Source organism: Mauremys reevesii, linkage group 3 (genome assembly GCF_016161935.1).
Source record: "Mauremys reevesii isolate NIE-2019 linkage group 3, ASM1616193v1, whole genome shotgun sequence".
NCBI lineage: Eukaryota > Metazoa > Chordata > Testudines > Geoemydidae > Mauremys > Mauremys reevesii.
The window spans coordinates 121,233,989-121,249,724 of record NC_052625.1 but is presented as its reverse complement, the minus strand read 5'-3'; the positions used below and the strand labels follow the sequence as shown (position 1 = coordinate 121,249,724).

At 42.7% G+C, this 15,736-nt stretch overlaps 1 protein-coding gene across 1 annotated transcript in view; it reads left to right on the top strand.

Annotated features, from left to right (window-relative positions):
* The first annotated feature begins 9,252 nt into the window (after positions 1-9,252).
* The window catches only part of SLC35F1 (solute carrier family 35 member F1), a 366,249-nt gene continuing 359,765 nt past the window's right edge, over positions 9,253-15,736 (top strand). The window contains exon 1 of the mRNA XM_039530814.1: positions 9,253-9,356. Coding sequence (XP_039386748.1) covers positions 9,253-9,356 — 104 coding nt within the window. The remainder of the gene's footprint in view (positions 9,357-15,736) is intronic.

The following is a 15,736-nucleotide window of genomic DNA, read 5'->3' as shown; positions in this document are numbered from 1 at the left end:
GGATCTTAAAAGCATTTCTTAAGGAGAAAATATATTTGTACTTAGTTATTCAAGAATGTAGAAGATTGAAGAATAGTTGAAACAAATAGAATTATCTGCACAGACTTGGAGACTCAATGCCACATTCTCCAGATGCCTCAATCCAACTGAACCATGATGGTTTTGCTGTATGGGCATTGGCACACAGAACTCTGCACCCCTTCTTCATAGAGATGGGCTCTTTGGTAACTCTGCATAAACCATTGCAGATGGGAATTTGTGAGGGGAGGGAAGCGGTGGAGGTGTGTGTGTGTGTGGCCAGGGGAAAACCTTTTTCCTCAAAAACAAACAAACAAACTCAAGGCCAGGATATGTATGAAGGAGAGAGAACCCCCCCTGAATAGCCAATAATCTAGTAGCTAGGGTAATCACCTGATTTGGAACAGGGACTTGAACCTGGGTCTTCCATATTCCAGGCTAGGTGCTATACCACTACAGTATAGATTCAGTCTCTCTCTCAGACCCAATGAATATTTAATTATTTATATAAAATTGGACAGCTCCAGCAGGAGAGATTGAGAATAAGCCTTCAGGCCAACCAATAGCTTGGTAGTCAGGCACTCACCTGGAAGAGAGGGTTTACTGGAATTACTCTGAACATAAACTCTGAGCAAGTCTTGAACCTAAGTTTCCCACATCCCCATGGAGTTACCTAACCACTATGCTATTTGGATATGAGGGGCAGCTCTTGTTTTTTCATGGAAAATTTCAAAAGGTTTCTTTTTCATTGTAATCAGCAATATGAACAGATTTTGAAATCTTGATGTTTTTCAAAAAATTGAATTGTTGTTTTCTGACCAGCCCAAGTGACCAGTGAGTCAGATACACAGGCCACATGCACCCCTACTCCAGCCTATGGACAGGAATAGTGACTACAACGGGGTCTTCCAAGTGGACTGTACCCTGCCTGTGACCGTGAGGTACTAGATTGGTTCTTCCAGACCATGTAGTTCTTCTGCTAACATGTGGGCTTTGTATATGTGAATCTTGTCCATTAGTGCATTTATCAAGGGCCAAATCGATATTTTATTTATTTTAATTTATACCTAAATAAAATGACAGTATCCCAAGCTCTAGCACTTCTGACAAATTATTTTAAAACACAGTCCATACAAAAAAAAATTAAGGGTTGTTATCTCTGTGGAGGTCAAAAATAGCCTTTTCTTAGGTTAGAATAACCTGTAGCTCCATTCTGCAGTAAATATCAATGGAAATTTTACCTGAGTTTTAGACACTGTTTAAATGGGAAAAATCTAATAGCTCAGTCCTGTATAATGTCATGGCACTCCTGCAAATATCTCTACATGAAACCTAACAAAGCATTCGTGCTTTCATGTGCTATGAAAGGTAAAATGCAAATATAGAAGGGGAAGGATAGAATAGAAATATCAAAACCAGAAGCCAGTACTAATTGCTCTGCATCAATACATTTTCCTCTGATGGAAAAGTGGTGCCCATTGTATTTTATCTGTGACTCTTATCTACCATTTGTTTGGGACATTTGTGAAATGTTATTTATTTGAACTTACTTGGGCTGGACTTCTCTTTCCTGCTTAGAGAAGTCTCCTAAAACAAACAAAATAACAGGCTGGCACCAGGCAGAGTTTGCCAAAAACTTATTTGCAGTTTGGAATTGGCCTGGTTGGGGAGGAAACTGCCCGCAAGGGAAGGGCACTCTTAGCAGTTGTGAACTCTCTCTCACACAGAGAGAAAGAGAGAGAGAGAGAGAGAGTAATTCAGTCACCTGGTGAATCCGAAATTGTCTTCCAAGATTTCTCTTAAAATTGCTTTACAAGCTGTGAAAGCATATGGAGGAAAGGTTGAAAGGTGAAGTTGAAACATTCCCCCAGTAAGTTCTAAGATTAGAAGGCAATGTGGACACTGTGGAAGAAAATCTCCAAATGGTTACAGAGGAAAGAGATGTATTGAAAATGGGAGTGGATGGCTTTAAAAATCTATTTCAGTGATCACTAAGAGTGCCTTTCTTACTGTAAGGTGGGCAATAGCAGAAAACCAAAGTATACAATTAAAAATTGGAGGGTGCTCAGCATCAAAGAGGGATAGCGGGATTGAAACAAGTAATGGAAGGTGGGGTTTACTGAAATTATTTTGAACATAAATTCTGACCTGGTGACCTGGTACATTACTGGTGAAAATGATCTACCATATTTTGAACAAACTCCCTGTTATTTTTAAAACCGTGGTATCCAGAGAGAGTGGCTTTCAAGACAATAGTGTTAAGAGTTGAAAATTGCATTTGATCCTGAACTGAAAATGCGTTCCTGACTCATGTCCTGCAAATTTTAAACTGAAGTGTTTGAACTGGGCCCATTGTTATGATGAGGAGGAAGAGGGGGTATTCCATCCTCCACTATCTTCCATGCTTGCCCTGCAGCCCTAAGAGGGGTTTTCATGTGAGCTGAGAGAGCTCTGAGCAGCTGCTGTTCCTTTCCTGCTACCACTGCTCAGCAGTCCCCTACTGACCATGTGGTGCTTTGCAGTTGAGGGAGGAGAGTAGTTCTAGCCGTTCCATTGCTTCCTTTCCCCCTGGGATGTGGGATCCAGGACTGGAACTCAACTGGCAATGTCTGATCCTAGAGGACCACTTAGTAAACAATGGCTCCCCTCTCCTACAGCCAAACAGGGCAGCACAGGAGAGGAGGAGGAAAGTTTCTGATACCCACCATTCAAGAAGGATGTTGAAAAATAGGAGAGGATTCAGAGGAGAGCCACGGGAATGATTAAAAGATTGGAAAACATGGCTTATAGTGATAGACTCAAGGAGCTCAGTCTATTTCAGGTTAAGAGAAGGAAAAGAGAAGGTTAAGAGGTGACTTTATTACAGCCTATAAATACCTCCATGGGGAACAAATGTTTGATAATGGACTCTACAATCTAGCAGAGAAAGGTATAACACAGGGATCGGCAACCTTTGGCACGCGGCTTGCCAGGGTAAGCTCCCTGACAGGACAGGCCGGTTTGTTTACCTGCTGCATCCGCAGGTTCGGCCAATCGCAGCTCTAGGCCAATGAGGGTGGCGGGAAGTGGCAGCCAGCACATCCCTTGGCCCATGCTGCTTCCTGAAGCCCCCATTGGCCTGGGACGGCGAACCACGGCCAGTGGGAGCTGCGATCGGCAGGCATCACCAAGAGGCGCCACCGCCAAAATGCCGCTGATTTTCGGCAGCATTTCGGCGGTGATGCCTCTTGATGACACTACTGCGGCGGCATTTCGGCGGTGATGCCTCCGACAGCATTTCGGCAGATGCTTGTCTGCCAGCCACAGTCCTCGGTGGCTCGTTGTCCGGCACCCGTCACCTGGAAAAGATTGGGGACCACTGCACTAGATGATCACAATGATACTTTCTGGCCTTGGAATCTATCTATCTAAGATGAGAATCAACAACCAGTAGTGGTATCCTGATCCTCTGGTTGGCCCTGGTGCAGTTTAGAGCTGTCTGGGATAGGGTTGAAACCATAAGACTAAACAACTGGCAGTGTGTACTGATACCTGTACAGATTTCCCAGCACAGCTACCTCAACAAATGGATGCTCCTGAAAAAACCTGGACATGTGGTAATCCTAGCCTGGGGGTCCTGTAACTTTCACCAAGTGTATATAGTCCTTTGACATGGGACATGTGGGTCACCACTCCCTTTGTCATCTGAGTGGTATAAAGGGAGCACAGCAGGGCAAAGAATCACCTTGGAAGTATTGATTGGTGTTCTTTGATCTTTTTGAAATGTGTTTCAGCCTCAGGCTGAAAAGGGGGAACACCACCGCCTTAAAGGAGCTGAAAAAAGGATAAACATTGCTGAAAGATGGAGGGCAGTTATTGTTTGGTTGTCCCCTTAGAGGATTCAGACCAAGTATTTACTGAAATGAGGATCATAAAGTGAATTACCCTAGGCCTTGCTATTCTGATGCAGAACCAAATGATTGGGTGAAAGTTGGACATATTGAAAAAAGAATTAATATGTGGGTTATGATAAAGGTCTATAGAATCATGAATGGTGTGAGAAAAGCGAACAGAGAAGTATTGTTTACACTTTCACACAATACAAAACCAGGGGTCACCTGATGAAATTAATAAGGCAGTAGGTTTAATATAAACAGGAGGATGTATTTTTCACACAATGCATTCATAACCTTTGAAAGTCATTGCTGTGGGAAGTTGAGATGGCCAAAAAAATAACTGGATAAGTTGATGGAGAATAGGTCCATCAATGGCTGTTAGCCAAAATGGTCAGGGATGCAACCCCATGCTCAGGATGATCCTAAATCCCTGACTCCCAGAAGCTGGGAGTGAAAGATGTGTGGACCACTTCATAGTTGCCCTGTTCTGTACACTCCCTCTGAAGCTCTGGTACGGGCCACTGTTGGGAACAAGATGGAACGTGGCCTGACCCAGTATGGCAGCTCTTATGTTCTTACGTTTAACCAGTGGTATTTCATTCAAGTAAACAAAGTCATTCAGGGCAACATAAAGTACAATCGTAAGACCAAAACACTCTGCACTCCAGAGTGATATCCAAGCGCCACTCTGGTGGGTATTGTTTGATGATGTTACATTTTCGACTGAGAAGGAAATTACTAAAAACTTATTTACTTTTAAGGCTTAATATATTTCCTCCTCTTACTTCCGGGTTTGTTCTAACCGGTGAAGCTTATTTTTATTCATCTCCATTTTTAATTGAGGCATATAGTAATGTTTTTATAGAACTTAACCAGGAGATAGTAAAAATAATAAATAACAAAATACTCCAGAGTGAGACAAGATGGGTGAGATAATATCTTTTATTGGACTGACTTCTAGTCATGGAATGAACATGCTTTTGAGCTTCACAGAGCTCTGAGGTCCCTAAGGAAGAACTCTGTGAAGTTCAAAAGCTCGTCCCTTCCACCAACAGACTTTGATCCAATAAAAGATATTACCTCACCCACCTTGTCTCTCTTTTGAGTGTCTTGTTATTTATTATTTTTACAATCTTCTGTTGAAGTTCAGTAAACAAAAAATTGTCCTGGTATATAACAACACTGCAAGATACTCCAGATACATTTTCAATATTATATAAGACTTTCTCATCAAACTAGATCTGTATTGTACATAATGCTTCTTGTTTTACTCTCCTCCACCTCCTAGTACTTTCACAAATGAATACTTGTTGCAGAATCTAGCAACAGTTTATATTTCTGTTTCAAGGATCTCTGTTTCTTTGTGAATGGTACTTTTGTGGTTTTGAAAGTTCCTAAAAATCATTTTTAAAGGTTAAAGAGAAACTATAAAATTGAAACAAAAAATTGGGTTGAGAGTAGTTTAGGCCTTCCACCAGCCCCTGAATCCGGTGTCATTTGTTGTATCTTTACAGTGGTGAGGTAGGACTTGTGCTGTCTGTCTGCACCTGGGTGCATTTCATGCTTACAGAAGAAACCGTGACCTTTATTACAAAAAGAGAAAATGAAATTGTATTAAACAAGATAATTCATGTAGGCTAGAAAATAACTAATTTTATTGCCAAAATAAATACATAGTCTGTACATAAGGTCTGTTTTGATGCTTCTTCTTAAGGAATACAGCTGTCTGGGTACAGTCTGAGCAAATCCCTGCTTCTTTCAGTATATAATGGACTGAATTTATTACTAGTTTTAGAGTCAAGGAAGAATTTGGCCCAATACTGCACAATAACTTTGAACCTGGACTGTATGCCAAGGCTATGGGCTCTTGAAATAAGAGCATGAAATATTATGTGCCCCTACAACTACATTGCAACCCACAAAAACTATAATCCCAGAAAAATAATCTTCTAACAATGCATATTCTTATGATAAATTAGATATGTATGTATATATTTATGTATTTAGAAATAATAAAACCAAGGCAATTTATTTCACTGCCCCAAAGCAATAACATCATTCAGTTGACTGATTTGAGACACAAACAACAATCCAAATAATTTATGGCATTTCTGCTTTAATGAAAGCAACTTGAAGATCAAATATAGTCCCCTTTGGAATACCCTAAAGAACTAAGCTTTTTTGTTCAAAACAAAAGAATGAGCTTTCTTTGGCATTTTTATTTCTAAAACATTCAAACAGCTATTAAAGATCTCCTCGAATAAGGGCAGGTGAAAAACAATAGATCTGAGGCCTTTTCACATAGCTTTTGCCTCACCTTTAGAAAAAATATTCAAAATTTCCATGCAGTCAAAGAAAATGCACATTTTGGATCATAGATAAAGCAAACACTTGTTCTTTTGTAGCCTTTTTTAAAATTATTTTGCTCTTCAGGGAAGACACTTGCATCTGACCATTACAGAGTGTGTGTTCTGTATATCTCCGTGGGTGTGTTGTTTGGGGAATGCTTGCTATTGAAACAGCAGTTCCTGATTTAGTGTTTGAGACTGACCATTTTTAAAAACAATCTTTGGCTATGTTAGTTTTATATCTTGGGCTTGTGCTATCGTCTTCCACTACCCAGATGTTGTGACTGGAAAAAAAATAGTTAGATCTTAGAAAGCGGACCAATGCAAAACATATCTGATCAGAAATTCTCTACTGTACCCTATTCCCAATATTTTACATGTAGTCATCATTCTGAAAGCAAATCACACCCTTGGGTAAGATACAGTTCCCAGCGATTTGTGTTGAAGAGAAATATGTGGCTGTTAGTATTATAATATTAGTATCTTCCCCCCCACCCACTCCCCACAGGGTAGTTCAGTATGTCTGTTTATTGGGAATGCAGCCTGATATCTCTCAACATGCAGAACTCTGTGTGTGTGTGTGCGTGTGTGTGCGTGCCCCCCCTATCATCACATTAGGAGGGATTCTGGGTTCCTCCACTCACCCACTAGCATCCCTCCCTCTTTTGGAGGTTGAAGTGAGAGGGGACCTCAACCTCCAGCCAGTACCGCCATTAAGCACGTTGACAGGGCAGTCCCACCGAGTAGCATCCCAGCTCCTGGTTAGCACTTGCCCCCTGGGGGCTAGACATGATGCCCCATTTCATAAGAAGATGCACTCGGGATGCCCACTGTTACACCTTTTGGGCTCTGGAGCCTAAATCAGGGAGTTCCTGCACTGGGCGCCTAACAAAAGTTGCAATAACTAAATGACTGTCACGTAGATCCAAACTGTGCCCTCTGGGAGGGGGAGAATTTCCAGCCCTCTGATTGCCCAAAACCCAACCCCTAGGTTTTGCTGAAGGAAGACAAAAAAACCCAACCAGCTTCAACCCAGGGCCAGCTCTAGGCACTAGCAAACCAAGCATGTGCTTGGGGTCTCACAATTTCAGGGGCGGCATTCCAGACATCTTCCCCCCCACCCCCGCTTCTGCAGTTGTGCTCCCAGGATTTTTTTTTTATCCTAGAGATGGCCCAGCCTCAACCAATCTGGTGGTACGGGGAAAAATTCTTTCCCAGCCCCAAAATGGTGACTAGACAGCTTGCAGCAACCTACATAAGGGACAGAGGGTGGGCTGACTGCTGGAAACCAGCAAACAGGAAGTGGCTCTGAGCACGTATCTTATCACGGTTCCAAATCTCATGTCAAACCCTGCAAGAGGTGGTGGCTCCAAACCATTGACCAAATCCTGCAGGACCTCAAGCCTACTCCGGAAGTCCTGTGGGAGCTGGAAATCTCGTGGGACACAGCCTGTCCTGTCATTTTTCCCCTCTCCCCATCATGGGAGCCAACAAAACACATCCCTCACTAGGCTCTGAGCCCTTTTAGACTTAATGTCCTAATGCTCTGTTGCCCTTGTCTTTCTCTTTTCCTGAGAATTTGCACCATACATTAAGTATGCCTTGGGAGTCATATTCTGAAATAGGAATTGTTCAAAGGGTGGTGATGTACTAGGGCAGAAGCCTGCCCAGTGCCCTGCATTCTAAAATACAAAAATATCACATACTTGATTGGAAAAAAGCTATTCTTAGATGGAGTAATTTGAAAGACAAATTATGTGTGTTTCTGCAGTTGAACTGTGACATTCAGAAAGTCTGTACTTACTGGGTACCTGTGGTAAGAAAGAAATTTTGACACAGGTTGTAACTCAGGCTTTGGGAAGAGGTTAGTGCCTCTTGAACTGGGGGAGGAGAGGCACGGTTTCAAAAGAGTAGCAGTGTAAATGGCTCCATAGAGAACTCTGGTGGATTGCACAGAGTGGCTCTGATCAAATGGACAGAGTCGCTTTAATGTGCTAATGAGGGGAAGCCCAGATGCCAGCCGGGATGAGAGGAGTTCTTTGTGATGCTGTGTCTTCTGAGATGGCTGGAGTCTCTGTCCTTCTCATTGCTGCTGCTGCAGGCAGGGATAAACACTGGGGCTATTAGTGAGGTGTTCCCTTCCTTTAAATCTAGCCTTACAAATCAACACCTGAATGCTGATTAGGGACAATCACCATGAGAGTTTGGGGAAAGTGCCTGGTGAAGAAGCTTAAAACTATTCTTCAGGTTTGTCAGGCTTGTGAGTTGAGTTCATGCTCAGCTAAAGTCACTGGAGGCAAATAAATAAATAAAAAATGATAAACTTAGCTATATGGGGGCTCATAAAACATAATGACTAAAATATGAAAGATACAGGTATTTGTGGCTGTAGAATTAGTTATGTGAACAATTTAAGTTCCATGTGCTCAGTTCTGTTACCCCATTTCCTTTTTCATTGAAAAAAGTGCTCCTTTTGAGGCTCAGGCTTTCTGCTTTCCCTCTCGGTCTCTCTCATGACTGAAGAAAGTACATTCAGCATTTTGAAGTTTGGGGAAGAGAACAACCACTCCTAGGGAGCCCCCTTGTAGCTAGGTATGACAGCTCTTCTGTTATCTAGCCCTGTCTCTGCTGATAGCAGCTCTGGCCTACAGTTGTTTTTCATCTCAGGAGTTGGCCATCCTTTTATTGAAACCACCCAGATCCTCCCCAGCTAGGATTCATCTTTAAGTGGGCCTGGCCCGCCCTTCAGGTGCAACCAGGTTAATTAGCCTCTCCAGTCCACATTAATCCTTTCACCACCTGTGTGTGGGGTAAACACCCCTTCACACTGCTCAATATATGATTATGATGATACGGGGAAAACATCTTCCTCTATCTTGGATGCCAGCCAATTCTGCCATGAGTTTGACAGGTATAAATCAGATCCTCAGAACTGTTTGAACCTGAGTGATGGGTGGTGAGGACTAGTGGTGTTCCCCACCTGGGGAGTTAATTTCCCACACCCAGTCTGGATGCTGCTGAACCATCCCTGCTGCAATGACTTGTATTATTGCTTCCCCGTTATACTTCTAAAGAAAGTTTTTGACTTTTGGGACATACTACATTGCACCCTATGGTAAGTATTATCCAAATCGTTTCCTGGGAAAGGATATTCCTGCATCCAAACACAAGGGTGTATCCACTACTTTCAAAATTACATTGTAACCTTCAGTAATTATTACTTCTGAACTCCGCTTCTTGTTGTAGCAGATCCATTCACTCCCATGCTTGATTTCAGTTTCCTGCTGGCTTGGTGATCAGTTTTCTTCTTAGGCTCCCTCTTCCATCAGCAGCCTTTAGTGGCCACATTCAGCCTCAAAATAAAACATTGAACTGATGAGCAAATGGCATTACGCTCACAAGATAATAAGCATTGCAGGCTTTGTGGAGCTCATTTGCCAGAGCATGCTACTCTGAGGCAAATAGATTGCTGCAGCTCTAATGCTGATAAATGTGCTAATTTGTGTCCAGTAACAAGACCATAATTATTGCCTCCCCAGCTCCAAAGTTAATTGTGACCTGTAAGCCAATTTTAGTTGGTGATGGAAGAAAGCATAACATTTATAGCTATGGCCATTTGATTGCTGAGCTCTGATGTTCATTTGTCAAAGAAAATGGCATGTGTATGTCCAAAAGCCTGCTTGACCATATTTTATTAAGCTACATTGATTTTAAAAAATGATGCTGTTTTATGAGTTGGATTCTTTTTCATTACTTTGTCCTAGCTGGAAAATATTTGTGTGACTTGACATTTTTCTTCATTTACTAGAAAGTAGATTAAGGAGCTATTTGATGGCAGCTCTTTTCCACCTTGCTTTTTGGAAAGAAAGATATCAGAATTTCACACCCTCCCCTAGTAGCTTTTATGAAAGACAGATAAATTTTGGAATGATAGAGGAGTTTTATAGGGGCTCTGAAAATTATTGTTTTGTTCACATTTTATAATGGCTTTTATGTAACAATGAGCCATGCAGCGAAAAGGCACACTGCATTTTAAAGTTATATTGTTAGCTGTAATAGCAGATCAGTAGTTCAGCTTGGACTAGAATCCAGTATCCTCCTGGTCTCCAGTTCTTTGCTCTAACCACTAGATTGTAGAACCACTAGAGTTAGTGATTAGTTTATCTAAAGGCAAAAAGGGAGACATGCACATAGTTTCCTAACTGGGTTTTATTAAAGGGTTCAGGGGGAAGAAGTTGCCAGATGCTCTGAGTGGAGACTGCAAAGTAAGAAAAGTGTGGACATTTTAATAAAATATAACGGGAGATAGTCCTCTCCCCTCACCTGGCCCATATACACCCTTCTGACAACATATAGGGACCAGAGAGGTGCCACAAAGCATCAGGGGAAAATTGCCCTACTGCCAGCACACTACACTGCTCCTCTCATGAGCCTCAGAATAGGAGACATGCTGTGGATGAGAGGAGGTATCTCCATAGAACATAGCAAAATGGAGATTTTGGGTTGCCACACAACACATAGGCAGCCTTTTGGAGGCTGTTAGCTGCTAGAGCAACACCCTAATATGCTGCTCTAATCAATGCCAGAGCCTGCACTGACTGTCTTAAACCACTTCTGCCCTCCTCTTGCCATGCACTATCATAGCACTTGGACCTGATGTGTCTTACAGTATTCCTTTTGAATGAGTTAAAGGTGTAGTGAAGGTTTCAGGGAAAGTGTAGAGTAGAAAATGAAACCACAGTGGTGTCACCATCTTTTAGGGTCTTAAGGGGAAAGCCAGGCACAGACTTGTGTGGTGAGATGCAACAGAGAAACAGGATAGGTGAGATTAAGAGTAGTTTTAAAATATTGGGCCAGATTCTCATCTGGTGTAAACTGGTATAGCTCAGACTCAATGGAATTATGCTGCTTATATCAACTGAGGATCTTTCCCATTGCATTAACAACTAGTGAGGCTACTGAATCCTCACAACAGAAATCCAAATTCTGACAGATCTTTATATAACTGTCCAAGTTGTAGGTAGGTTGCAGAGAACTTCTCAGGAGCGGTGCCAGGGTTTCTGGAGCCCTAGGCAGAATACGGGGGGCGGCCTTTTGTGCGCTCCCCACGGGGCGCATGGGAGCTTCCGGTTCTGGTCCCATCGTGCTGCTGAAGAAGGACCCTCCGCCGAAATGCCGCAGGCGACAGTGGCAGTCATTGAGCTGCTCAATTGCCTGCCGCTGTTTTCCGCAGCACGTCGGCAGAAGGTTCTTCTTCGGCGGCGCGACGGGAGCGTAACCGGAAGCTCCCGTGCGCCCCATGGGGAGCGCACAAAATGCCGCCCCCCCAAATCCTGGCACCCTAGGTGACTGCCTAGGGTTGCCTAATGGAAGCGCCGGCCCTGGAACTTCTGTAACACTGACAGATCTCAGTGGGCGGGATCGAACTGGGGAGCTCTGGAGCTTAGTGTATGAGCCCCTGCTGCATGAGCTAAAAGACAGCTGGCTCGTAGCTAAGGCTGTAGTCCAGACTCATTTTACTCTCTCTCTAAGTGGTCTCCATGCCACTAGATGAGACAGAACACCACACCCAGGAGGTGTGTGTGTTACACTTCTCCACCTCTTTGTGCCCTGTACAAGGAGAAACTAGTGTTCTTAGGGTGTGCAGTCCATACTCCTTGGTATAGCCCTTGCAGATGTTCAGATCAGGGAGCATACTGCACCTTCTCTAAGAGTGGTAGAGCTACTGCTTTAGTGTGGACATCCCAGGAATCCCTAGCTGGAATTCTGACTGACTGTCAGTAATGTGCCTTCCCTTCCCATCCCTAACATGCAGGGAAGAATCTCTCCCAGGATAATTATTATTCTGAGTCCATCACTGATTGAGCCTTGGCAAAAACTAGCTGGCATTGCACCACTTGTTCTTTCTTTTTAGCACCTGGAAAAAAATAAAAAATGTTTAAGAGGGGAGCTCTAAAGGTCAGTCCAATTAAAGAATAAAAGTTGGTGGAAGATGATCTTTATGAATGATCTTAATGTATCCAACAAAGCATACTTATATTTGATATTATTCCATAGTGATTTATTATAGAATATATAAACTGTCTAGTTCTTCTTACATTGCCTGTCTTTTGGCATTAGAGCATTCTTTTCAGACGTGTGGGTGTCAATCTAGCAACACACTTGGGCATATTCTTAACTTCAGGCAGTTCAATATCATTCCACTGATCACATTGGGATTACCAGTGTGCTAAGTGTTTTGCAGGGTTGGAGTTATGGGATCATATCTAGTCAGAGCTATATTCTGGCTGGCTTTGTGTGGCAGAGTTCAAGGGCAAGAAGGGGAACAAAGATACAGATTTAACTTAGAACTAAGTTACTTCCCAAATCTACTAAGTACATATGTGCAGAGAATATTTGAGAAGCAGGTGTATATGTGGAAAAAAACTTGCCAAAAATAGATAACTGCATGATATGGGTAGGATTTTTTTTTCCACATACAACCCTCAGCTGTTACCCATTGGGATTTAGTGACGTGAGAGAGGCAGAGAGACATAACAGTTAGGGGTGATAGAGACTCTTAGGTCTTCTAGTCCATTCCTTGCCAGTTCATAATAATATCTGGTGCATAGGGCAGGTTGTAATTACACGTTAATCCTTATACTGGTCTGACCTTATTTGTATAATGATCGCAATAACAGTGCAGTTAGATACATTATCCCCCCTTCATTTGGATGCACTAGAAGTGTTCTGTAACCTCAGGGAAGGGAATTATGGAAACAAACTGACCTCTGTCTAGCTTTAAAATCCAATCCAAGGAAAGAGCATACTAAAGTTTTCTAAAGTGAGATCTCAAGGGGAAAAAGAATGCTAGGAGATACTATTTCAACCTGTGTGTTTTAAGGGAAGATGAGGCTGCTTTGAACATTTCCCTCCCGCACCAGGTTTCTTTGTTCTTTCCTAGTGAAAGTTGTCATAGCCATTCAGCACACTGTACTGCTAAGCTAATCAGGGTGTACTTTGTGCTTATGGTATATATTACTGCATACAGTTGCTGTACCTGCTGCTAAGGCTACAAGTGCCAGAATACTAATTACTCTATTGGAATAAACATCTTCAAGCTAGAAAGAGCAACCAGGTGACATGTGTATTAAAGGGGAAAGAAATCCAACTGTATAGATGTGTTTTAGAAACAAGCATCGAAGAGGACCAGGCAAAGTGGGGAGTACTTTAATGGTGAAGTTTTGGGATATTAGATTAATATGAAAAATATAGTATGTGTGTCATTTTGATTGTGCTTGGCTAAAATAGTTTATGGGGGTGGTTTTATATGTTGTTGGGATCACCTCTTTTATGGACAAATCACAGCTCAGCAAATGATTACAGCAGGGTTGTTTTTGGGAGGGAGGTCTTATAGCTAAGGGGTTTATGGTCTAGCTCTGTATTTAGAATCCTTGATCAGCCATTGTCATGGTTTGTGGCGTTAGGCCAGTCCTTTAACCTCTTTGGGTATATCTACAGCTCCCAGCCTGGGGAGACAAATGCATCTAGCTCTGCTCTAGCTAGCATGGTAGAAATAGCAGTGTGGACATTGCAGCATGGTTTAGCCACCCGAGGATGTCCCCAGGGAGTCAGGCAGGCTCATACTTGGGTGGCTAGTCTGTGCTGCCATCCATGTCTCAGTATTGGTCTAGTATTAAAATCAGTGGAAGCTGAGCTAGGCCAATGTTGGACACTTTTTTGAAAATCCCACTTTCAGGGGGTGAGAGCATGACAGGAGCTAACATGACAGGAGAAACATTCTAACTTTCTTCTGTCTTACTGAAGACAAATTGTGCTTAGTTTACCAGGGTAATGTGTGTGGTAGATTAAAACCACAACGTTGCAGTTCTGGTTTCCTATCAGAAAGCTATACCTGCTGCTAAGGCTACAGTTGCCAGAATACTAATCATTCCTATCAGAAAGCTGCCACATGCTTTGTGGTGGTCTGTCAGTGTTCACTCATAAGGGCAATTATGGGGACTGCTCACTAGTAGGTACACCTCCTCCTGGCTGCTCTGGGGATTAGCTCCTTCCAGGTGTTGTGCCCTCCTCTGACAGTCTTTCCACCCACCTCTGCAATTCCAGGTGCTCCTTTTTCACAACTTGACCAGCCAGGTCACTATGCATACTTCCCACCTTCTAGGGTATCTAAGTCTCTTTTTACCAACTGTCTTCCCATTCATTGCCCCTGTGGTGCCACTTCCACAGTGGCTGGTAGAGGAACATGGACCATCCCTCTACCCCCAGGTCATCTTAGGGACCCCCCTATTCAGCAGCTAAGGTCTGTTCCCTTCCAGAGCTAACTGCTTTTCCCTGAGCCATTTTCTTACCTTCTGACTCTCCCCATCTCTCTGGGTTTGCAGGTCTCACAACTCCATCCTCCTAGGGAGTAACTGTAAGGCACTTGTCTTTGTAACTCCAAACACATCTCACAGGGAGTAACTGTAGATTACTACCCTGAAGCCCCTAGCTGCTCTCCGCTTCTGGGCTTTATAGAAGCCCTACCTGTTCCTGCACAGGCGAGCTTCCCCTAATTTAGGACTTTCCTCTCAGCCTTTGTTCTCCCAGCTTGAGCCTAATAGGTTAATTGGTCCATCTGGCCTCCATTAATCCCTTTGGGATGAGTGTGGGGTGAACACTCTGTCACAGGGGCAAAGGAACAACACAGTCTAATTTATAGATTTGGAGCTGCCCTGTTGTTTATGAATACTGTATGGAGACCTGGTTACTGGGATGTTTACTGTATGAATATATTGGTTTAGTTTAATAGGAGGTGGAAAGAAAAAGCAGGTAGGAAGGAAACAATGACTCAAAATGAGCCACTCCTGGGTAAACACTCAAGGGTTTTTAAGAGACAATACCTGAACTATTAACTGTTAATAAATATTGTACTTACATTTCAGTTTATAGTATATAGCGCAGTACAAACTAAAATTTCGTACAGAGAATGAGTTGTTTATACTGCTCTATATACTATAAACTGAAATGTAAGTACAATATTTATGTTCCAATTGACTTATTTTATAATTATATGGTAAAATGCTATAGTAAGCAATTTTTCAGCAAAAGTGCGCTATGACACTTTTATATTTTTGTGTCTGATTTTGAAAGCAAGTAATTTTTAAGTGAGGTGAGACTTGGGGTATGCAAGACAAATCAGACTCCTGAAAGGGGCACAGTAGTCTGAAAATGTTGAGAGCCACTGCAGTAAAAGATATTACCTCACACACCTTGTCTCTCTAATATCCTGGGACCAACACGGCTACGACGACACTGCATACAAGAATTGGTTCATACAAGCCAGGATAAAGCTTGAGAGCTGACAAAAACAATGGAACTCTGACTGGATTCTCTCTCCCTCAAAGATTCTCTCTCAAAAGGGCAGGTAATTGAGGAGCTGGTCTAGGAAACCAAACTGAGCCTGTACCCAGTGGGGTGTCTGAAGATGTTTGGCCGGCCTAGTTTACCATCAGG